Source organism: Grampus griseus (genome assembly GCF_964374135.1).
Source record: "Grampus griseus genome assembly, chromosome: 17".
In the NCBI taxonomy this organism is placed as follows: domain Eukaryota; kingdom Metazoa; phylum Chordata; class Mammalia; order Artiodactyla; family Delphinidae; genus Grampus; species Grampus griseus.
In genome coordinates, this window is record NC_139011.1 from 76,832,630 (window position 1) to 76,857,916 (window position 25,287).

The 25,287-nt window shown below is 47.3% G+C and overlaps 1 protein-coding gene across 1 annotated transcript in view; it reads right to left on the reverse strand.

Annotated features, from left to right (window-relative positions):
- Positions 1 to 13,837: 13,837 nt before the first annotated feature.
- LYN (LYN proto-oncogene, Src family tyrosine kinase) overlaps positions 13,838 to 25,287 on the reverse strand; it is a 111,818-nt gene continuing 100,368 nt past the window's right edge. Inside the window, exons 12-13 of the mRNA XM_082674792.1 lie at positions 23,250 to 23,381; positions 13,838 to 15,285 (exon numbers count right to left, since the gene is read on the reverse strand). Of these exons, the coding sequence (XP_082530918.1) occupies positions 15,083 to 15,285; positions 23,250 to 23,381 (335 nt within the window). The 3' untranslated portion in view covers positions 13,838 to 15,082. The remainder of the gene's footprint in view (positions 15,286 to 23,249; positions 23,382 to 25,287) is intronic.

A 25,287-nucleotide genomic window follows, 5' to 3' on the forward strand; every position in this document is an offset into this window, starting at 1 on the left:
TGGTTCTCAAATGTTTCTTCAGATGGGCCTTATGAAAATCAATTGCAACCAGAAGAGTAGATTTTCCTCTTTCTCTCTTTCTAATTTCCTAGCTGCGGCCTTAGTTAAGAGCTGTGTTTGCCAAGGTGATCCAGAATGCTGATGTGATTTCTGCTCTGACAGGTAAAGAGTTCAGAAGTCATTATTCCCCTCCTATGACAAGAAAAAGCTGGACACGTGGCAAATCGAAGACTTTCCTTGCACCCATCTGAGACGTGCAGCCCCAGGGCAAACCGTCCGCCCCAAATCTGGAGAGTTGGTCATAACCAGAAAGCTCCTTGGGGCAGAAGCTACGGGATGCCAAGCTGGCGGGAATATTTAAACCAGCCCTCAGGACCCTCTCTGCCCTCTCTCCCCACCCTGCTTCCTGGAGAACGTCCCTTCCGTTCTCCAGAAGGTTCCAGAACACAGCACAATATATCTTTATGTGTTTTTATCAATCCCAGGGACTCAGGATTGGCATGAAACTTATTAGAGCGAATTTAAAGCATTGCAAAATTTTACTGCAACTTTGAAGAGATTCCTGAGGGATTTTTTTTTTTTTTTACTTGAAAATTTAATAAAATAACCCCTTGGTCATGAATCTTTCCCCGGGGAAGTTGATGGGGAATTGTGTTCACACCTGCGGTGACGTGTACTCCAGACTCGATTCAATTATAAATCTCTGTGACCTCAACTCACCTACAGATGGCACTGAAAGGCATGAAAACGGTTCAAATCTACTCTAATTACAGTGACGTATACAATTCTGCAAAATCAATGAACAATTCCTGAAGTTGCCATACAGCAAAATGGCGAGGAGTTGCATGAAAACCGAAATCCTACTTCATTCAATCAACAGGGAAATGTTTTTATTGTCTCTAATTTTCATTTATTTTAAAATCAACTTATAATCATTGTGAATGGACGTCTCTCAGAAAATTCAACTAAACTCACCATCCCTTTTGCTGTTGGCAGCTGCAGGGAGGGGTGTATCTGTTGAAACCTCACTCTCTCAGGAGAACACAGAGGGATGCATTCTGTCTTCCTAACTGAGGACCCACTATCCTGCGAGAGAACATCTTAGCGCAGCGAAAGGCTGTTCCTTCGCAGCACCACGAAGACTCCAGCCTGCTCCTGTTAAAGCCCCGGCCAGGGTCATTCTGTGTCTGTTTTTGCTGGAGGTGATCTTGGAGGCAGCCCCTCCTCCTTGTGTTTTGTTCCGGGAAAAGCTGCCTCTGCTCGGCCTGTCTGGGGCCTGTTTCCCACCCTCTCAAAGTCCTGAGACTCTCATGCTAGGAGACCCTCAAATCTGTGAAAAGCAACACAGTGCAGAGCGTTCACGGTACAGACCCTGAAAGGAAAACACGGATTCCCAGCTTTTATTAGACAGGTAACAGCAGCTCCAGTGCTGTCTTTGTAACGTCCTAGAATTGGAGGAGAAAACAGCAAAATCTTCAGAATCATAAAACTTGTACTGCCATAAAATAAACGTCTGTCCGTCTTAGATCATTGTAAGACCCAGGCTGTATTCTTCCTCTAGGGCCTGGGTGTCAAAGGTGTTTTCCTTCATGGAACAGGGGCCTGTCTTGTCTCCCGGCTGACCTTGGCTCACTTCAGCCATGGACCCAATGTGATGGTTGTTCTGATCCGTTCCTGTCGTGAAAGGAAAACGTGTCCGAAGGACTTCAAATAACTGCCCAGAGCGTGTTGGCAGGAGGAAGCACCCGGCCCCTTGAGCCAGAGCTTCTGGGGCCTTCTGCCCGCTGCCCTGTCGCGGCTCACCTGTTGGTCCTGGGTCTCCTCTTTAGCCAAATCCCCGCTGTTTGTTTAAAGCCCAGCGGGCAGGTGCCCAGCCCAGGCCAGAGCAGCTGTGGGATCAGGCCTCTGACTCTGTTCCTAACTCCTGATTTCTGCTCCAGACTCATCCCTGGGTGAGGCAGCTTCGCATTCTGTTCATTTCTCTCGCCAGGAAAAGCGTTCTGGACCAGGGGGAGACCACCTCTGTTTCATCTCCTGAGTGTCACCGGCTTAGATGCAGCCCAGAGAACCTGGCGTGGGCTCAGGGCATGGGGAGACTCCGGCTGGGCCTCTGCAGCCGGATCCCAGGTGAGGGCCCCGCACAGGAGCCACGGTGCCCGGTGGGGCACACACGCTTCCCGGGAAGAGGGGGGCAGTTCCCAGCAATCACAGGGCCGACTGAGCCTCAGGGTTTTGCCCAAATCCTTGTGTTGTGCTGTATTACCATGCAGGCTGAAATCTCTCTTCAGGAGAAAATAACCCACACCTCTCTGCTCTGTGTTTTGCATTTCACTGTTGGGTTTTGTTTGTTTGTTTGGTAGCTGGTTAGTTATAATATTCCCAGCGGGAAAGACATCAGCTATTACGATGGGGTAAATTACCAGCTGTTGCATCACACCTCAGGTACCATCCTTTAAGGTGGACAGTCAGTGGCTTGGTGTCAGGAAAATGATTAAGCCCCAAAGCTCAGGGAAATTTCTGTGTGAAAAAACAAACGGAAAAAGCTAGAATCAATTATAACCTGGATAAATTGTTAACAGGGCCTTTAAGTTCTCTCTTAACTAAATCGTAGTGAAATCTGAAAAACAAAAGCAAAAACTAATCTTAACTGGAAGGTGACTTCTTCTTTATTTTTTAAATTGAAGTACAGCTGATTTACAATGTTCCAAGGTGTACAACAAAGTGACTCAGTCATATACACATATTCTTTTTCAGATTCTTTTCCATTACGGAAGATGACTTCTTAACCCAAGGACATACCTCTTAAGCTAAGGTATGACAGACAGAAATAATCACTTCAGGGGCCTATCTTAACATGCCTTTGTGGTCAGAAGAGGGCAAAGAGTGTCAATCAAATTGATAAGTGAAGTGGAGTTTTTTCCATCTATTCTGCATGCGAAGCACATAGGAAATTAAGGTGGGGAATAAACTTTGGTCGTTTATATTCTAGGCAAACTGCTACTTCGGTTATTTGCAGGTGAAAGGTGCCAGTTATCTCAGCTGTGTTTGCTATGACACGTTTTGAAAAAACATTCAGGTTTAAAACCAATATATGTTAATTAACCGTTTGAGGTTTTTTCCCTTGAGACGTTTTAGACCATAATCGACCCCATTTTTATATAACTTTATGAATAACAATTTGATGTTAATATAAGCATGGACTTATTAAACAAGGAAACTTTATGTAAGTGTTGGGTTCAATGACACAATATTAACATATAGCTTTATGGTTTTTAGAACTGACACTTGGAATTGAGAGCTGCTATCTTATAAAGCTTAAGTTATTTTGTAACTTTTAAAAGCAGCTATATTATTACACTTTTTCATCAGTTTGTATTTCTGATATGATCTCTTTCATGCTCATTATTAGTGGACTGAAGTTTTGAAAATCAGGCCTTTATCTTATAAAAAAAGATTCTAGGCTGAGGTTATAAATGAAACCAAGTTATTGCAGTTTGATTACTCAAGTCATTTGGTATTAAAAGGACTTCTGGGAGGGATGGGGGAAATGTGCTTCCATTTCATTTATCTTTTCAGTTTTGAATTCGGATTTAAGGTAACGTATAGCCGACGAAAGAGAAGTAACCAGAACCACCACTGGTTCATTCATGTGACAGAACACTAGGTGGCGCTGTCTTCCGCAGGAATTGGCTAGAATTGACCAAGCGTCTCTTTAAACCCATTTGTCAGGGATATGTGTGTTACTTTGTGTTTTCCAGAAGTCAGATAAAAATACTCCCTTCACTTTCTGTTCTTAGTGAAGTGTTAACTTTATGAATAAGCACCTACACTTGTAACAAACTGGACTTCTTGAATAACGCGACTCTGAGTAAATGACAGGTTGGTGACTATGGCTTCCGGGTACCAAGACTCAAGGAACTTGTTTACCTTTCAGTTGTTGTTGCTAATAAACTTTAGAACAGTTTTAGATTTACAGAAACATGTCAAAGCTAGTACACCTTGCATCCAGTTCCTCAGTATTAACATCTGGTAACCCTTGTCACAGCCGATGAACTGATGTTGATAACTTACTATTAACTCAAGTCCAGATTTTATCCCGATATCCTCAGTTTTTCCCTAATGTCCTTTTTCTGTACCAAGACCCCATGCAGGTGACTGAAGGACACGTGGCCGTCCTGTCTCCTCTAGCTTCTCTTGATGACCTTGACGGTTCTGAGGCTACTGGCTGCGAATATTTTAAGATGCCCCTCGGTTTGCATGTGTCTGACGCTTTTCTGGTGGTCGAGCCGGGTTATGGATTTGGTGGCGGAAGACCACAGAGGTGCGGGGCTGTTTCATCACCTGGTGTCACGCAGTTGATATGACCGATCACTGTGCGTGTTGACCTTGGTCACCCAGCTGAAGGGGTGCTTGGCGGGTTTCCCCACCATCAAGGTACCTTTTCCCTCCCTTCCTATACTGTTTCCTTGGAAGCAAGTCACTTTGCATAGTGAGCACTTAAGGGGGGGATGTGGTGCTTCACCTCTTCGAAGGCCAAGTATCTACATTCATTGTCTGGAAATCTTCTGCGTGGGAAAAATGTCTCTTCTCCTCCATTTATTCACGGAATTATTTATTGATACCAGTGTAGACTCATGACTATTTATTTTACCCTCTGGTTTATAACCCAGTACTACTTTATTTATTTTGTTACTCAAATCGTTCCAGCTTTGGCCCTTGGGAGATCTTTCAGTTGGCTTCTGTGTCCCTTTGACATATCCCCATCAGTGTGGTTTTTTTCTTTTAAGCAACTTTTAAACTTTTAAATAGATTCTGTTCAGTCTACAAATAGGACTTAGCTCCGTTATTCTGTGAGCATGTCTCTTTTCCATTATTGGAGTAATATGTTAATAATGAAAATTGAAAGATACATGAAAGTAGAAAGGAAAAAGCCCAATTCAATCTTTGTTATTCGTGTGTTCCCTTAAAGTGTTTCTTTTCTCATTTTTATTATTTTGCATACTTTTTTTTGCGGTACGCGGGCCTCTCACTGTTGTGGCCTCTCCCGTTGCGGAGCACAGGCTCCGGACGCGCAGGCCCAGCGGCCATGGCTCACGGGCCCAGCCGCTCCGCGGCATGTGGGATCCTCCCGGACTGGGGCACGAACCCGTGTCCCCTGCATCAACCACTGCGCCACCAGGGAAGCCCGCATACTTTTTGACATTAACTCCTTAAAAAACGGCTCTACTCATTCTTTGTAAATACTTTCGTATTCTGATTATTTCTACTTAACAATACATCATGGATATTTTTCTATCTTATTACGTACGTATCACTTTAAAAGTCCTCCATCGTTTGATTAACCTTGCCTTTAGCGTTGAATTGGCTCGTAAGTATCTTCAGTGCATAATTCTGGATGCAGAGCAGGCCTTTAACACATAGGGACTGAGTAAGTTATCTATTGAAATGATCTGTTTCAATATTTTGCAATTATATATAGCGATGAAATGAGTACACTTGAGCCTATAAGGTCTTTAAGCACTTTTACATTATTCACATATTTAAGAATTCTAGAAGTTGAGCTAGGTCCGATAAGAGCAGCAATATTTTTGAAGCCCTTGATTCATAATTAGATTTTACAAAATTGGGCAAATTGTATGACGCTAACCCAGGGAAAGAAAGGGGAAGATACTGTCCAGACTATGCAAATAAGGCAGGGGTCATTGGTTGAGAAGCTAAAAAAAATGAGCCGATTATTAAGAAATAAAGCTTTTCGTAGCAATGACGTCTGATTCAGAGCCTGGGTGTCACCCTTCTCAGCATGAATTCTCACTGCTTTACTGAGAAATTAGGCAACCGACTTAATTCAACTTAATTCAAGAAAGGACGGGAGGAGGGGACTCCTCATCCTGAGGGGTACTCGTCACCTAAACCTCTCAAGAGCTCTCATAAGTGGGCAGAACAGTGAGAATTCATATTTTTCCCTAAGATCTCTGCTTAATTACACTACACTGCTATCCAAAATGTTCATTAAAAAGTTAACACAGGTACCTGAAAACACCAGAAGCTAGACTCCTACATTTGAAAGGAGGTTGTACCTTAAAAGAATGAAAAGAAATCTCTTTCTGTCACTCTTTGTTTCAAAGTTATTTTCCTCTCAGAGGAGAGCGTCCAGCCGTTGTTTTGCATTACACGGTGTAATAAACATGGGGGTTTCATTATGGGGATTCCCATTCAGATGTTAAGCCCCATGCACATTGTCGACGGGGCCGTGTGTCTGGCGGGGAATCCTCACCCCTGATTCTCCCGTGAGGAGCCTGTGGGGTTTCCACTTCTTCCTGCTTCAGTTTTGTCCTCCTGGAGAGGGGACCCTATTTTCTCATCCACAGCTCTTGTCCCAGAAATTGGTATATGTGTGAATTCACTCCTCAAAGGGCTTCTTTGGCACACTATTGACTAACAAGGAGAAAAATATTTATCCTGATGAGATTCTTTTTTTATATATAAATTTATTTATTTATTTATTTTTGGCTGCGTTGGGTCTTCGTTGCTGCGCGTGGGCTTTCTCTAGTTGTGGTGAGCGGGGGCTACTCTTCGTTGCGGTGCGTGGGCTTCTCATTGCGGTGGCTTCTCTTGTTGCGGAGCACGGGCTCTAGGCGTGCGGGCTTCAGTAGTTGTGGCACGCAGGCTCAGTAGTTGTGGCTCCCGGGCTCTAGAGCACAGGTTCAGTTGCTCCGCAGCATGTGGGATCTTCCCGGACCAGGGCTCGAACCCGAGTCCCCTGCATTGGCAGGCGGATTCTTAACCACTGCGCCACCAGGGAAGCCCCTGATTTGATTCTTTGGAGTTGAGAGTTTTCTTCTGATTTTTAAGTTTTTCACACTCTCTTTTTCTTTATTTCCTACTACAGGCCCGAGCAGCCCTTTGGAGTGTGGCTGGGACATTTTCAAAGCTGTTGGCAGATGGGGAGCTGCTCTTCAGAGAGGTAAGTGACAACGTAAATGACCGCGGGGTGGGGGGATGTTCTGGTGAGCGGGGTGGGGGGACGTTCTGGTGAGCGGGGTGGGGGGACGTTCTGGTGAGCGGGGTGGGGGGACGTTCTGGTGAGCGGGGTGGGGGGATGCTCTGGTGAGCGGGGTGGGGGGATGTTCTGGTGAGCGGGGTGGGGGGATGCTCTGGTGAGCGGGGTGGGGGGATGTTCTGGTGAGCGGGGTGGGGGGATGTTCTGGTGAGCGGGGTGGGGGGACGTTCTGGTGAGCGGGGTGGGGGGATGTTCTGGTCCGGGTGTCCTCAAAATGAAGTACATTCCAACGAGTCTAGCACCCAGCATGGTGCCCGGCACAGGGCAGGTAATCGATAACTAGCCATTGATTGAATACGTGAATGAATAGCTGGTATTTTATTGGCATACGTTTCCCATAGTGGAGATTAATTCATCCTATTTCCCATCCACGAGTTCTGGCTTCTTTAGGAAAAGGAACTCATTTTAAATGATGACATCAACAACAAAATACTACAGTTTCTGAGGACTGTGGCAAAAAATAATAGGAAAGTGTTCTGTCTCCCAAAATAGCCATGTTTCGAAAAAGAAAAAACAGCTTGGCATACTTACATGTCCCTTGGAGTAAAGATGCAGTGGAAGATGACGGCGTCCCACGATAACTACTACCTGTGTGTGTGCGTGTGCATGTGACCGTGGACAGAAACCCACGTGCTCCTTGCGTTTTCCCATCACGAGAAGCAAAGATGCCCCGAGGTTATCACCTTGGCTGCAGGGCCCACTCTGTCCAGTTTGCTCCTCCCTCTGGGGCTGTTGGGCCCTGGGTGGGCTCAACGGGCACTCCCTCCCTGGGCTGTTCCTCTCCCGCCCTCTCCCGCCTCTCCTGCCCTCTCCTGCCAAGCCCCACACCCCGCGTCTTGGTAAACTTGGCTCACAGCGTGGTCTGTCTGTGCAGTGATTCTGGTGACAGCCTTTCCTGCTGACCCCAGCACACAGTCCACTGCGGACTGGGATGTGCTCGCCTCCATGGCCCCGTGCTCACGGCAGGGTAGGGCTGGGGGAGCCAAGGCTCTGAGAGGCGTGGGCGTCCGGGGTTAGGTTGGATGGGTGGTGCCAGCCGCCAGGCCAGGCTGTGCGGGGTCCTCGGCCCCTTGGCACCTGCAGGAAGGGCCCGCGTGCTGAGCCAGCTCTGACGTGTCCCAGGGAAGCCTGGGCTCATAACCTGCCTCCGCACTGGGTGCAGCTGGGTGTCATCTGTCCACCTTTCTAGCTCGTGTTCTCTGTTTCCCAAGACTGAGTGTTACGGCTGGTTTGTGTCCCCCGAAATTTCGTATGGTGAAGTCCTAACCCTCAGTAACTCAGTGTGTTTGGAGATGGGGTCTTTACAGAGGTAGTGAAGTTAAAATGAGTCTGTGAGGGTGGGTCCTCATCTGATGTGACTGTTGTCCTTATAAGGAGAGGTGATTGGGACACAGATGTGCACGGAGGGAAGCCGAAGTGAGGACACAGGGAGAAGGCGGCCGTCTGCCAGCCCAGGAGAGAGGCCTCAGGAGGAGCCCACCCTGCCGACACCTTGATCTTGGACTCCCAGCCTCCAGAACTCTGAGAGGTGAATGATTGTTGTTTAAGCTGCCCGTGTGTGGTGCTTGCTACAGCAGCCCTGGCAAACTAACCACTGGCTTTGATAGAGGTCCCAGAAGATTCCGGGCCGGGGCAGGAGCGTCCCCAGAGGTGACCAGGGCACAGCTTCTGGTGTCAGCAGGTGACCAGCGCAGGCAGCTCTGGGTGATGCTGTCTCCTCCCAGGGTACCAGGAGGACCTCCTGAGGCCATGAGGAAAGCTCTGAGCAGCCTCTCCTTGGCTTGCAGATGCCGTGTTCCCGGGTGTCTTCACGTGGCCCTCCCTCTGTGTGTGCTCTGTTTCCTCCCACGATGGTCTGGTACCCGGGACACCATCTAAGCTTAACTGATTACATCTGTAATGACCCTGTTTCCAGACAAGGTCCCATTCTGAGGTCCTGGAGGTTGCGACGTCAACATACCATTCTGGGATGACACAAGTCAACCCATAACTGTTGCCAACCCCCAAATCTAATTCCCTAGTTTAGTTTCTCAGGGTTATAATTTGAATATTTAAATCAATATCACAGATGGGAGAGGTTGCTAAAAATTAGAAAAAACCCACCCAATCTAGAGAAACCCGATCTCTGGGTGCCGGGCAAGGGTCAGGGGGGTGGTCTGCGTCCACAGTGCCCCCAGAGCAGCCCTGGGGAGTCTGGGAGCTTAGCCTTTCTCCACTTTCCTGCCGTAACAGCCTCCTCGTGGGCTTTCCTGTCCATCCATCCCTCACACTGCTGGCCGACTGGACTTTATCACGTCTTTATTTCATGAACACACTGACGTCACTGTGTGCCTGACTCATGAGATGTTACTGCACTCATTGCTTGTAGCAACCGCAGGAAGTGAGTTCTGACCTTACACCTATTTGGGAGCTGAGCTCAGTGAGCAGAGCTAGGCCAAGAGGGCACCGCCCCCAGGCTGTCAAATGCATAGTGCTGCCAGCATGGCTTACCTGGGCCTCCACCTTCTCTCCTCATGGGGCCTCATCCCCGTGGACTGCGCCACCCCCCGCCCCCCACCGCCTGCAGAGCGAAGGTGGCCCAGGGCCAGGCGTATCAGCTGCCGTTCTTGGGCCCCTCCCCAGACCTCCAGCCCAGAACCAGAAGCTCAGCGGGGATGAGAAGGCAGGGATTTGTGATAAGGAGGCGATTCGGAGACACTCTCAAGCTTGAGACTCGTGCCCAAGCTCCGCCCGCCTGGGGGGCTCTGTCCTTGAAGCCCCCCGCCTTCCCGGCCCCACCTCCCCCTTCGCTGCAGCCTTTCTCTGAAACTCCCTGCGGCCTCTTCTTCCGCTACCGGCGCTCGGTCCCTCTTCAGAGCCAGTCCCGAGTGTCCCTTCTTTAGGAAGGCTTTTTGCTTTATCTCCGTGCCTGTTCTTGTAACCAGCCCTGCGGTCTCTCCTTAGAAGGATCTTCTTCACCTTCTGTACCTACTTTTTTCTTTATAATAGTTTTCTTGCACTTGCACTGTCATCACTGCACTTGTCCCCTTAAAGCCAGCCATCTGAGACTGTGTTCAGGACTGTGTTCAACAAAGCACTGTATTGAATGACTACTATTAACCCATGGAAAACCTTCTTTAAAACTAAGTACATGGACAAAAAAGAGATTAGGAGTGATGATTCACTTTGGGAAAAAAATGTCTTACAAAGAAGGATTCAAAAGATAATCCTTTAACAGGGCAATTGTTTGAAAATGATTTCTCTCTCCCATCCAAACATCTGGGCTCTGGCTCCCACCGACAGTCTGAAGGCTTCCGTGTCTGCTGTGTTCCCAGTTCTGTCACATGTACCCGCCTGCCCACATCAGAGAGACTCTCTCAGGGCACTTAGATTTGGGAGTCCGCCATCTAGCGCTCAGAGTTGAATGGAACGCTCCCGCGTGGTCTGACTTTCGTGAAAGCGCATCTCTTTTTGTTCGTGGTCCTTTGCCAGCCACTTCACTCTTGATTTCAGCAACCACAGCTCACTGGCGGCTCTGTGGGCGACTAAAACCACCAGACGCCTCTCCTCACTTGAACTGTGAAGTCTCAGACCGCCCTGATATGCGTCTGATCAGAGAGTATGTTGATGACTCTGTTGTTTCTAACAGATGCATAAATACTTTGCATCCTGGAACATGGCTGCATCAGATGAGTTTTGAGTAACCACAACCCCCACGTCATCTATTTGAACTGGACTCACCACTGACACTGAAAGGTCTTGAAAGGTCTTGCCTGCCCTCCAAGCCCTCTGGCCCGTCCCCTTCGCCACAAAAGCCCAAAATACTCCAAACCACGTTTTTAAAGAACGCATTTGGTGGTAAAACCTGATCCAGAGCTATTTATAGGCTCTATTCATCCCACTTCCTGTGAATTCAGGCATTTTTCCCTGCAGAAATGTTTTATTTGATTAATGGTTTCTTCTCTAGTGTTCACTGAGGGTTTGCCACCAAATATTCATGGTATTAACCTCTTAAATAAAAACAAAAACAAAAAACAAACCTTAAATCAAAAACACATCTGACCCTGAGGGTAGCAGATGAGGGCTTAAGGACTTGTCTGAGCCCCAGCATAAGTGTAATTTAAAAAAATTCACAGATTGTTTTCTTGCTTTGTGGCACGGTATTGACTTTTGGTGCTGTAAATAGAGCCACCTTTGGTTCTAGAAGTTCTGTATTAACATTGCACATTGGCCAATCCAGATTATATCTGACAAATCTCTCCAACAGCCTAGAGATGGAAGCCACCAAGACTGCCCCCATCATTTCCAGATTTAAGGGAAACATTCACTATCACTCGGTGACCATCTCGGGAGCCTTGGGACATTTTTGGCACTTGCTCCTACTCAAAGAATGTAGATTCTTAAGAACACAGGAAATTAAATTGGAAGGCTTTCCTCCTACACATTTGTCATACTAGAACTTTCTGGGATAAAATTTTATCAGTTTAAAACAGCTTCATGATATGAAATGGAGCACAAGTGTTATCAAAGCATCTTATTCAAAAGCGTAGTCTCTGTAAGTTGTCTTTTTAAAAAGTGTGAATGGTGAGTTAAATTATTGCGTGACTTTTCTCCCCAAATTAAAATTTTTAGAAGAAGTTTCCTCTCACATCTGTGTGGACTCCAGTGGGGCATTTTTAAAGTAATTCCTTTGCCCACTTAGATTATCCAACTGAGTCAGGATTATTCCACGGTAAAGTTATTTCACTTGTTTTATTTTGCAAGAAAACATGAAGAGAAGCCAATCTATTCCTTTTGTGGCCCTGAATGCCTCCGATTTCTCAGCCATGCAATAGTGACAGTACCATTCAGAACTTCAGGAGTGATTGTGTGAGTTCAAGGTAACTTTTTTAAGAGCCAAAGCACAGAAGAGAACAAGGAGAGGTTGGTGGGTGTATGGGTATCTTTGTGTATTTATAGTCATCATTCCCATCAGGAAGAATGGCCAGGTGTCCTCAGTTCATCAGGTAGTCAAAGTGTAGAGATAGAGAACTGAAGTCTCATTCAACCGGCAGAAGTAGAAATGAAGATACAGAGAGGAACGGTGGGTGGTGTGAGCTCATCTGAGAGATGCTCTGGGCAGAGAACGCAGGAAGCTTGGATGTGGAACGTGGCAGTTAAAATCATAAGGGTGGGGGGCTGAGCAATTGTTTTAATTCAGTGAAGGCTGTCAGATGCTGGTGTTTTGCTACTGAGCACCTTTCAGCAGCTACTGCCCAGGATGTAGTTTGTTTGAGCAAAGGGAAAGCCTTCACCACAGGCAAAATGAGAAATGAGCTTATACTTGTGTTTCAGTGCCCTTGATCTATCCCACTGTGTAAGCAAGTAAATACGGCTCCTCCTTTAACTGACCCCCTTCTACACTCTTGGGACAGGAGTCAAGGCATCTGTGGTGTATGTAGCGTGTCCCCTAAAAGAAGGCCTGGACATGCTTTCCCAGTGGGATTCTGACAGCACCTCGGGAGGCCTTCTTGGAGGGGCTACAGAAGTACCAAGTGTCCCCTCCTCCTTGGGACACGTGTCGTCAGGCCTCCGAGCTTTACTTTAGGTTCTGTGAGCTTCCCGTACCTAAGGAAGGAAAAAGGCATGTTTCCTCCTCCTTCTTCCTCCTTTTTGACTACATCGTCCTCAGGGAAACCGAACTATCTGGGGAAAGAGAAGGTTCTTTTGAGCAGATCACTTTGCAATATGGGTCAAAGCTGGGGGGTGGCTCTCAAGCCTGGGCATGCATTATACTAACCTTAAATTCACTGGGAAGCTTTTCAAGTACACTGACACATCCCCTGCCCACTCCCCCAGGGCAGAACAACAGAGTCAGTGTCTAGGGGTGGGGGTGGGGGATTCCGGTTTTCAAGTTCTCAGTGACCTGGGACGTGAAGATGTAAGCCAGCCTGCACGCCTCTGCACACCGAGATTAAACAAACACCTACCCAGCCCCTGATTCTGCCTGCCAGGAACCCTAACGGTGCGTGCTGTCCACCGAGCACCCTGTGTATGGGCACAGGCTGAGAGTAAGTCAGGAGGCACGAGGTGACAGAGGAGATGCTGGAAGCAAAGGAGCACAGACTTGACCGAGGGGGACAGTGGAAAGTAAAATGGCCAAAGGAAGCAGAATTGTGAGGAGAAAAACACGGTGAAGATGAATTTAGTAATTTCTTAGAGACTTCTTTTTGCTTTAGGGATTCCTTACACTTTCTCTCCACGCTGGGTCACGTGTGTGATTCCGAACTAAAGCGTGAACAGGTGGGTGTTTGTAGAAGATGCGCCGTGGCGAATCAGGTGACCAGCTATGCAGGCATTAGATGATAATAGTTCACCTGTGTGGAGATGGCTCTTGTGAATTGAGAATTTTAGACTGTTTTAGAAAGGACCGTTTTGTTTTTGGTTTTGTTTTTGTTTTAAAAAGAGATCACACGGGAAAAGAAGTTAAAATTTAGGGAAAGCAAAATATTCCATCCCTTTCCCCAGGCACCCAACATCTAGGCAACACAAACAAAGTGAAATTGTAATGGTGCTTGCTAAGCCTGTTTGAAAACAAATCCTGTTGGGCCCCCATAAAGGGATAATCAGCTGTCCAGCCCAGCAACTCCTCCGTTCTCCAATCTGAAAACACTCAAAGGATGGAGGTAGAACTTGTATACAATTTTTTAAAGGATGTATCTAATGGAATCACCTCTCATCCCACCCCCGCCACCTGGTACTCATTTTTATATTGATGACAGTAGGAAATGTTAAACACCAGTGAAAAGCTTTGCGTTACTGGGCCAGGTGTATTAAAATAAAATTAAAAATTGAAATGTTAGGTATATACACAACAGCATAAGTGAAATGTGATGTGATATAGCATTTTCCATTCAAAGCTTTTACAGTAGAAAAACTGAATAAACAAAACCTCTCGTCTCTCTTGCTCCAGTGGCTCAGTGGAGCCTCCTGACTCATTTATTTTCCATCATATCTTCATATAAATAGTCTCACACAGACCTTACACAATTTAGAAAAGATTGCTGAATCACAGAAATAGCCCCCAAATATGGCATTGTTACTTTCTAGAGTTTGACTAAAATGAATACTTGATCATTAAAACAATATTCAAAATCACTTGAAGCAATAAAGAAAATTCTGATGTTTTGTAAGGCCCTAGAAGTTTCTGCAGAGATCAGAATCTTATTGTTCTTCCAAACTACATTGTCCAAAAAAGTCTGGATACAGGAAATTGTGGATTTGAAAAGCTGAACCGTTAAAAAGTATTCTTTCTTATGGCAGAGCAGTTTCTAAAGCGCCTTTCCAGGGTGGTCTGGGCAAACCCCGGCTGCTGCGGGGGGCGGTCCATGTCGCTTAACACGGCTGCCCTGTCTGTTTGCAGGTGACACTTTCAAGGAAAGAGACCCCCTTTTCCCAGCTGGGGTTCTAAGCGGCCTCCACCGAAGGAAACACTGAACAGTTTCAGATTGCAGGGGGTGGGAGATCACTGAAATCTGGGAACGACACTGAAGCTTCTGACTTCACCTGCAAAATCTAACAGGTTGGATTAGTAAATTTGTTTTTTTTAAACAGAGAAGCTAAAGCCTAGAGAAAATACAAAGAAGCGTCATGAAAGGCATATGTTATTTTACTTTCATAAATGAGTTTAGCTGTGCTCCTGTCTGGGATTTACTGAAATGGCCTCTGAACCTCTGAGTCACACACCCCCTTGTAAACATGAGGCCGACATGGGTGCACTTTTGGTGGGACAGGTGTTGTCTTCTCAGAAGCCCGTGTCCAGAGGTTGGTCTAGCGAGGCCGGACTGCCCACGGGGAGCAGGCCAGGCCACGCACTGGTGGGCAGTGGCCCTTGCGAGCAGAATCCTTTCCCATGGGGGGTGTTCTTCCTGAGTGTTAGCCTTGTGTGTGGGAAGCAGGGGTGGCCGGTGACCCCAGCACAGGAAATAACTAGTGAGCAGGGATTGTTACGTTTTCCTTCCTAAGGAGGCAGCCGTCCCGTGAGTGGCCTGAGTCCCCTGCGCCCTAAGGCTGCTGCTGGTACTGGCCCTCCGTGGCTGTGTAGAAGTCGTCCAGGACGCTCTGCAGGTAGTCGAACGTGGGCCTCTCCTCGGCCTTTTCTTTCCAGCACATTTTCATGATGTCGTAGAGCTCGTCCGGGCAGTTCTCCATGCGGGGCATCCGGTAGCCCTGCGACAGGGCGGTCATCACGTCGGCGTTCGTTCTCCCTGAGGCCGAGAAACCACAGGTACCATTTAGAAGCCTGACCCAGGCTCGCGCGCTGCAGTGGTCCCCACCTCCTGCCTCTGTGGTTGAAGCAAAGCTTCGGAGGCTGCCGCGGGCTGAGCTGTGTTCCCACCATGCCCTCCCCTGCAAACCCCTAGGTTGCACTCCTAGCCCCCAGGACCTCAGAATGTGACTGCATTTAGAGCTAAGGCCTTTAAAGGGGTGATCAAGTCAAAATGAACCCTTTAGGGTGGTCCCTAACTGCCTCTGACTGGTGTCCTTGTGAGAAGAGGAGATTAGGAAAGGTCGGGGGAGACACGTGGAGAAGACGGCCGTCTCAAGCCAAGGACAAGCCTCGAGAGAAAGCAAGCCTGCCGACACCTTGATCTTGGACTTGCGGCCTCCAGAACCAGGAGAAAATTAATTTCTGTCATTTGAGCCACTCAGTTTGTGGTATTTTGTGCTGGCAGCTCTGAAAACTGGTACAGAGGCTAAGGAAATTTCTGTAAGCGATGAAATAAATGTTAGTACGAAGGCGATCAAGGCACCATTCAGTTGCCAAAGTGAAAACAGGCAACCGTGGTAAACGGAAGACAAAGTGAGTTCTAATGACAAAGGACACTGGACTTGACAGACCTTGTGAATGAACAGCCCAATCCTAACACTTAATCTCACTTTCTTTTGTAGTATTTTTTTTCCAGCTTCTACCTGTAATACCAAAAAGATCATTTTCCCGTACAGTATCTCCTACCAATACTTTTTCAAAATTAGCTTTCCATCGTAAGTGTACTTAAAGAAGTCAGGATCCTTAAGTCAGCCGGACCAATTGTTTAATCCCCACTCCTCAAATGGTCCCGGCCTTCAGTACAGTAAGAGGCAGAGTCCGCCAGGCTGTGGGAAAGAGCACATCTCAACAGCCGGCGGGGGAAGCAGGCTGCCCGCTCTTCCTACGGGGCTCTGCGAGAGAGCTGACCACGGAGGATGGCTTCTACTGTGGTCACGTGTCTCAGGGCAGTTCAGACGCTGAACTGTCCATCTTTGATACTGAGAATAGCTTTAAGGAAAAAAAGGTCATTTTAATAACATTTTCCTCCAGTGCTAAAGTGGGATATCGAGACATGCTCCTTTGGCAGTTCTAGCAGGACTTATCCACAGCTGGCTGTTTGGCCTATTTTGTGGCTACCTTATTCTGTAGGGACATGGGCTCCTCTAGTGAGGAGCTGTACCTCATGTGGAATACTTTCACGCGTAGAATGCATATAATATCTGGCACACGGGGAGCTCCATTCACCCCAACCATTCTCTTTCCATAGTTATCTCCTTTCCATAGCCATAGATTTTACCACTAGTGGTCACTGGAAAGATCCTAAAAGGTAACTAGACAGTTTAGGGGAAACATCTTTGACTTGACTGGAAACAGAACCTTCTTTTGAATTTATTCTCAAATCCGTGTTTTTCAAATTGTGCATCACCACCCATTTGGGATCAATAAATTGATTTTGGGGGAGCTACCAGTATTTAAAAATATAAATTACCAATATAATTGAGTAAACTAGAAAAGATCAGAGTGCGCTGTACATGGCAAAGGTCAGTGTGGTCTTGTGAAACTTTTGTTTTATATATGGAATGGGTTTCTGTCTGTTTCTTACTGTGGGTCATAATCAGTGACCTCTGAACTCCTTTGCCCTTAACTAACCTTTCTTCTTCTAAGGACACGGTGACTGAAGGGCCCTGCCTGGATTTAAACCCCTGAAAAAAGACACGACTATTTCTGTCTTGGAAGAGCCCTTGTTTGTGAAATGGGAAGATCCAAGCCAACCTTATAACTGTTAAGATCTCTTGAAAGTTGTTTACAGGGTGAATTAATTTTGCTCAAGTCTACTTCTGCAACATCATCTTCAAATATTTGTGTAACGGGAATGTTCTAACTGGAACACTTCATTTGCTTCTCATTGCTTGAAGCCAAGGGGCTGATTTGCATCGCTTTCTTTAATTGGGCTCCTGGTCTCCATAAATTATGTGGCTTCAGCATTGCTCTGGCTTCTGTAACTAGCCAAGCTCACTTGGATAAATTTCTGAAGAAAGATCCATGTCTACCTCTACATGGGCGTTGGGGAAAGTTCTGGGGTCCTGGCAGGAGGATTAATATCCAGGGTAAAGGAAACAGCCGCTGGACCTGCAAGGCTGGGTAGGAATACCTCTTTCACCTCCTTCCTGGAGAAGCCCCAGTTGCATAAAAGGTCAGAACGTGCCCACAGAAGATAAATAAACCTTTCTAGGGCCCACGCTGCTGCACGGCAGATTTCTTTCTTCCTTGTTCTTACATGTTCTCCTAACTCCGAAGAACTCTCTCAGTGATGCAGAGGAAGGCCAGGCACGCTCCAGCCTGCCTGGGGAATCTGACTTGATAAGAGGAATAAAAAGAAGGAAATCTGGAGTCTGTCTTTTTATGTACAAGTAAATCTACCAGCAAAATACGGCTATCAACGGACAAGTCTGATGGAAGAAAGAAAGAGAGGAGAGAGACCTTGACTGAACCCTAAGATTAAACCCGGTGCCGGTCTGTTGTTAGGCTGAAGAAGGCGAACACCCACTGGCTGGCGATCTTTAAAGGCAAGCAACTGCATATTCCATCCTCCCTCCTTTCGACAGGCGTGTAGTGAGTACTTCCTACGGGTCATGAGCTGGCACTAAGCTCCGAGAGGTACAAAGATGACTAAGACAGAGTCCTGTCCTCAAATGGCACACAGCCCAGTGGGGAAGCCAGCTCAGGAGGCGGAGCTGGGGGGTGGGCAGGAGGTGACATCTGGAGTCGGTAGGAATTGGCAGAGACTAACAGTTGGTGAGGGAGTAAGGGAGGGAGAAGAACGCAGTAGAGCAGAGATGAGAAAAGGGACGGGGGTTAGCGACAGGAGACAGAAGCCCGGGCGCTCCAGGAACCAGGACGATCTTTAACGACAGAGCGAGCCTGTATGTGTGAGCAAAGGAAGTACAGCCGGCCCGGGACCGCAGGCTCCCGCCCAGTGGCAAATTATTTTTTTCTGAGCGCTGCTTGTGACGGAGCATTTGCAGCACGACGAGTTTCCTGATTCTGGTTCACATATAGCTTAAGATGCTATAGATATACCTGGCAAGAAGCAGCCAGAAAAGACACGATGCTTCCGAAAGCTTCGTCTTTTTCAAACCTCCTTTCTCTTTATAAGAGCGAAGCAAAACAAACCCCCAACCACAAAGGTCCCCTCTAGTCTCTTTAGAAAATTGCTATACAAGTATGACTACAGTGTTGCTTTTAAGATAGTGAAGGATCTTTTTGCCCCACCTCCTTTTTCCCTTTAATTCATTCCCAAACAAAAAGAGAACACGAAAGAGAACGGCGTCTCTGATGTAATCGGGAGACACCTGTCAGCCAGAGGCAGAAGTGGTCTGAGCCCAGAGGAGGAACGTGACCCGAGCGCCCGCCAGAGAGAAGTCAGCAGTGGATGTCTGGTCACCACGTCTTGGGACGGGGCGCTCCTGGGCTGAGGTCGGTGCTGCAGGCAGGCCTGGACCTGGAACCCGCCTCGCAGGTGCCCAGGATAACGCCGGAGGGATGGAAGGAGAGAAGCTCCAGGCCCAGTGGACGGGGTGCAGGGGGCGTGGAGGACACTGGGAGCAAGGAGAGTGAGGCGCACCTGGCCCGGGCCACAGCCGGGCTGCACCTGAGGACGCCAAGCTGAGTGAAATGAACCCGGCACAAAAGGACACATACGGTACGATTCCACTTACAGGAGCGCCGAGAGCAGTGCAATTCCTAGAGACAGAAGGTAGCACAGAGGTGACCAGGGGCTGGGGGGGGGGAGGCGGAATGGGGACTTAGTGTCTAATGACCCGAAGGACCACAGTATCGGTTTGGGAAGATGAAAAAGATCTGGAAATGAACAGTGGTGATGGTCGCACAGCATTGTGAATGTACTTAATGCCACTAAACCATACACTTAACAATGGTTACGATGGTAAATGTTATTCTGTGTTTCTTTTACCACAATAAGAAAACCCACAACAACAGCAAAGAAAGACACTGATGTCCGCTCCCCAGGGCACCTCCGGAACGCTGATGGCCAGGCGGTGCTCCCACCGGCAGGGCCTGGAAGATCCTCTTCAGAAGGAACTAAACAGTCCCAGAGAACAGACCTGAAGATACTGCCGGGTGAGGATGCTGACAGTGAGCCCGGTGGTCCAGAGGCCCTTGTTCCACAAGATGTCTCACCGAAGCAAAGGGGAGAAGGTAAGCCTCAGAGGAGGACAGAGGACACGATGACAGGGACAGAAGCGTAGACAGGGGGCTCTGACGATCACCCCAGGAGGTCTACTGTCCTACCAGTGAGTGATTTGGAAAGAGGCAAGGAGCGAATTTTCAAAGAAGCAATATACGAAAACTTCCCAAAATCTATGGCTACAAGTTTCCAAATCAAAAGAACAAAACAGGTACCGAGCATGACATAAAAATGACAGAAGTGTCACACCAAGGTACATGCCCATAAATCTCAGGGACAAAGAAGGATCTCGAATGCTTCCATAGAGGAAACGGGATCCTAGGGAGGAGATAGTACAGAAGCCATCAGCCTTCAGGGCAGCCACTCGGAAAGCTGAGGTCAGTGGAAGAAGTTGCTTAAAATTCTAGGTGAGGACGTTTGGTGAACTAGCGTTCGTAACATAAACAAGTTTGGTAACTGGACTTATTTAGCTGTTTAAGTATATTTAGGGCACGAGTCTCTCCAGAAGAAGTCCTATTTGGAGCGGAGTCTATCGTCTAGGTACGAACTAGAAGAATATTATCTTTGATGCCGCCAATTTTCACGAGGCAGTCTCCAAAGTCGAGCACGCAACAATCGTGATCTGTTTACTCATTCGGCGTCCCCACCCACGAGGGGAGAGCGCTTCACGGCAAGAGCTTTCGGTCTAGGGCTGCATATTTAAAAGCATAACAATAAAAGAGGGTTGAAATGGACTAACAGTAAACGAAGACAAAGGAGTTTTGAGATTTGCCCCCAATACAACGACTAGGTGCAAAGCCCTTTCCTAAAAAGCAGGTGACGGAAAAGCCCTTTTCTGCATTATACCCCATGTGCACAGAAGTTCGCGGCGCCAGCTGTGCCAGTTCAAAGCGTCTGTTCAGCGAGTAGGACTGCAAATGGGCGACGACACTCTCGTGCTCCACTAGCGCTTACTTCGTATTTGACGACCAGAGTTTTGATAAGTTTACTAACAACATTGTACATTTTCTTCTCACACTCCCAGGGTCTGTTTTCTGTGGCTGCTATCCGTTTGGGCATCCAGTCACTCTGTGTACTTGGTACAGCTCTAGTTATATACGCCTTGAGATTCCTGGGATGTCTCTGACGGATGCACCAGAAATTGAGAACAGTGGCTGCCTTGGGAGCAGGGGTTGCGTGGCTGCAGACAGACGCACCTGTCACCTTACACCTCTTTGTACCTCTTGGACTTAGAACCGTGTGACCATATTCTTATTTAATAATAACTAAAATGGAGGAAAATCTTGATCTAGGAAAGAACAGTCTGCGTATAATAGTTAGAACTATGAACAGCAAATGTTAGGATAAATAGCCAGGATTCCCAAAAGCCAGTGCGTCTCAGGAGCTGACGAGAGTGAGGCCCCGGGGGCAAGTTTCCATCAGAAGCCTCTTGCACCACCTGATTTTTTAAATATATTTTTTAGACAAGAAGTAAAATATTTAATAAAAGCACACTTGTAAAAAGGTAGCCGCTTCAGGAATTTATCAAGAAAAAAATAATGTAACCTGTTATTTCATTGCTCAAGGATAGTAACATTTTGATATATTACACCTTTTAGTCTTTTTTTTTTCCTCTGTTCATTTTATAGGAGACTTTCTTATTTCTTTTCTGTTTTTATTCCCCTTTTCTTTCTCTTAGTGCCTTTTTATTTTGCAAAGCTGGGCCTATAGCTTCTAAACCACACAAAAAAGAGACATATCCAGCGCTTTTCCGGGTAAAGAAAGCATTCTCCGATAACTTAATTGTCAGTGGGCCTGTCGGAAGCAGTTTTATAACAGTGATGGGACTGGCATGTACTGTCTATGTTCACCAGTTTCCATGCTCTCTATGGATCGAGTCCTCTGATAATTAAGTAAGTAGGACTGTCCGCTCTGTTCACATGTCCTAATGCTAGAGGCTCTCATAACATACAACGCTTGTGACTGGGAAACCTCATCAACCCAGAACTCCCGAAGGATGACACATCCCTGGTCCTATCAGAGGACAAGAGACCGCAGAATAGACCAACGGATGCTCTCTGGTTGGTCCTATCAGGTTTGTGTGTGTGTGTGTGTGTGTGTGTGTGTGATCCTCACTGCTTTTCTCCTGGTTATTTTATAATTTTTATGGTTTTTCACCCCGAGCATTTTCTAATCGTGGGCATTGAGCACAGCAGGTCAGACTGAGAAGGCCGGGATTCTGCAGCGGCTCTGCCAGGAGCTCGTGATGCAGTTCTGGGCAAGAGTCCCCTTCTCAGAGTCTCAGGGCCTCGTCTGGCACATCACTGTGGAGCATGCAGCACATACCACACAACACGTGTGAGGCTGTATGTTTACCTGATCAGATGTCATATATATATATATATATAAAATCTTTCTCTATAGGTTATAGGTTATAGATATATAATGTCAGATATCCGGGCTGATCAGGAAATACTGTCCCCATTTTGCAGGGGTGCTATTCATGAACTTCAGGGTCTAGAACAGAGCGGCCATCAGAATATGAAATGCGGGCACCAGAGGGGTTTCACGGTACAGTCAGCCCACTGCACAGGCTCCACTGAAGGCCTTCCCCTCCGGCTGGCCCCCCGGGCCCCAGCTTCTCTACGGCTCAACCCCGAAGGGCAGTGAGGGTGACGAGGAGCACAAAGGCCGTGCGGCTGCTCTGTCCCAAAGCTCCCGAAGCCCCTGCGTGGCCCGAGGCTCGCGTCCGCTCCCGCCCAGCTCCGTGCCTCCAGCCCCTGATCGGGACCCCGTGGGCCACCCAGGCCCTTCTGTCAGGTCCCTGAGTTCCCTGCTGCTGCCAGGATCACTGTTTAGAACCTGCAGCCCTGCCCCACCCCCCGATTCCTACACCACCGTGCCCCCTCCATGGCGCCCCTCCCATCCTACGCACTGGCCCTATTACCAGTGATTATTATTAGTGATTGTTATCAGTCTCTCCCTCCTCAAGTATTAGCTCTCAAGGGCAAAAGCTGGGACTGCTCCATCCGGGCACCTCGTGAGTGCCTGGGCTCCCTCAGATATTTTTTGAACGAGGGAATGACTTAAACATTAAAGATTTAATTTAAAATTGGCCGTATCCATTCATTTTGTTAAAAGCCAAACATTAACAAGAATGTGACAGCTTGGGGAAAAATCCCTCTTCTTGCACATTCCAGCATGGATCCTGGAAAAAGGGAGAGCTGGGAGAATCTGGCTCTGAGGAGGTTAGGAATCCGGAAATACTGAACGATGTCCCCACGTCCAGTAAGTCAAAGATCTGAAGAATCTGTCACTCACACACAGGGGTGGTTATTTCCTGACGAGGCAGAGACTCCAAAGTCCCTTGTGTGAACTTCTGTTTCAAAACTGACCGAGAAAGAATTGTAAAAGCCTTATCTTGGGAGGGGCACCTGTGTCTCATCCTCTAATGCATCCTTATCAGCAGTACCTGTGATGGTGCCAGGCACATTCTAGGCAGCAAGGGGTGGAATTGATTAGCGAAGCAAAAGAATATACGCTCCATCAGGCAAGAGGGCAGAGAAGTTTCTAAGCATATCTTAGGACAGCTTCCAGGAACGACAGTCAAAATAAAGTTCTGGCACCGTGGGCTTACTTTGCTTTTGGATATAAGTTTATCTTTTTATGACTCGTGCCACTTGCCTTTTTTCTCATATATACCAAGTGAATGGAAATAGGTAAGTAACTGATACCTGGGTAGGGAATTTTCCCATAGGTGACGATTTCGTACAGGAGAATTCCAAAGGACCACACGTCAGACTTAATAGTGAAACATCCGAAGTTGATTGCTTCTGGAGCTGTCCACTTAATGGGGAACTTAGCACCTAGAGCAGAAGACACAGGTGTTTTACTTGGGTCTCTGAGCTGAAACAAAAGAGTCATGGGCGTGTGACCTCACACTTTCCTTTGCGGGGAAAATTTTAATGAATGATTTTGAACAGGTTAACACATACACACAGTAGAAAATAGAGATGGTACAAAATGTCATACTAAGAATGTTTGCCTCCCTCTGTTTCCCTCGCGGGCATTCCCCTCTTAAGAAGCAAAGTTTCTTGTGTATTGTCTTAGCGAAATCACAACTAGCACACTTGAAACGTGAGAACATGACACCGAATGGAAAGGCATCTATTCTTAGCTTGTACACCTGTCCCAACACATCAGCCTTCTACAGCGTGTATCCCTCGTGTTCACATTTTCTCTAATGACCCAGAGCATGTTTATACGGAATATACGTATCTCGATGTGTATATTCTTGTGGATACATCTCTTGAAGCCTGTACCAACGGGGATTTTAGCTGCTACTCCAAGCTTTCATTTGATAGGATCAAACATTACTACTCTTCTAGGAACTGCGTAGGTTGATGATCTGCCCAGAGTGAGATGACGATGAAACTAGGTTTCTCACGAGAAGCTGGTGAGGCTCAGGTCGACTTAGCCGCCGGGTCACATTGGGAGGCAAGCCTGGCCCCGGGGAACTCGCAGGGTCACCTCAAGGGAAGCAGGGGACTCGGGCACTCCTGCACCCTGGAAAGGCAAGGGCTTTCCACCAACTACTATAGAATTTTTAAAATACATTTGCCTTCACTATGTCTTTGCTTTAGACTTTTCTGTGAAGTCCAGACCTAGCGCACAGGGCGGGGCCAGGAAGGGCGGGGCTGTGGGCGGGGGCAGGGGCGGGGCCTATGCGTGGGGCGTGGCTGGGTGGAGCCTGGGGTCCAGCATGGCCTTGGGGGGGCTTGACTCCCGGTTCTGCTGTTTCCAGCCAGGTATGACCCCGGAACCTTCTTGGCACTTCCATCCATGAAATGAGTAAACAGCAGAACCTCCCCTGTTGCCATCAGGGTTAAGTGGGTGGGTCTGCATGCCTTGGCACAGAGGAAATACCAGTGAGGGTAAATATCCTGACTTTTGCCCTGAGGTGACCTACTGTTTCGTTCTAGGACCCGAGCTCTCTGCATTAGGCCACCTGTTTCTCGCGAGAACGGTTATTTCTGTGAGACTCTAGGCTTGTCAAATTCTACAAAACCGATGTAATAAATTTTGACTCATGTACTTTGAGGCCACATCTCCTGGGTTTGAGTCCTGGCTCTAGCACTTACTATGGGTCCTCAGAAGCTTCTGAACCTCTCCTTTGTTCTCATCTATAAGGTGGAAACAATAATACTACTTATCACATAGGGTTATTGCAAAGATAAATGAGATGATGTATGGAAAGCACTTAGAATAGCCGCTGCCACCCTGCAGATGCTCACTACCTTTTAGCTACTTCTCCTCAGACTATTTTCCTTGACCTGCCACTTTGCTGAAGATAATTAAGGCCAAGGATAAATTATAATCCACCTAAGAGAATGCAAACTTGAGGCAGGAGAACTACCGTAAGTATGACGAATGCAGGAGATGCTAGACAAATCAAATCAATCAAGTTTCAATTTGTCTGTCACCTCTATAAATTCTGTGGGTACCTTCCAGAAATAACACACATGTAGTTAAAATAATCCTTGTTTAACAATTCTTAGGAATGTCGAAGAAAGTGCTTGGCTCTTTCAGAAGAGAGAAAGCACTGCAAAAAAACCCACTCAACTTTCACGAGTGAGACCATCAGAATCCTCAGATCATAAGCAACAGAGAAGAATCTGCAACAGGAAAGGTCAGTGCAGCCCCAGACAGGGCTGGCCCCAGAATGACAGGCCAGGAACTCGAAGATTTACTCTGTACGTTTTTTGGTTTACA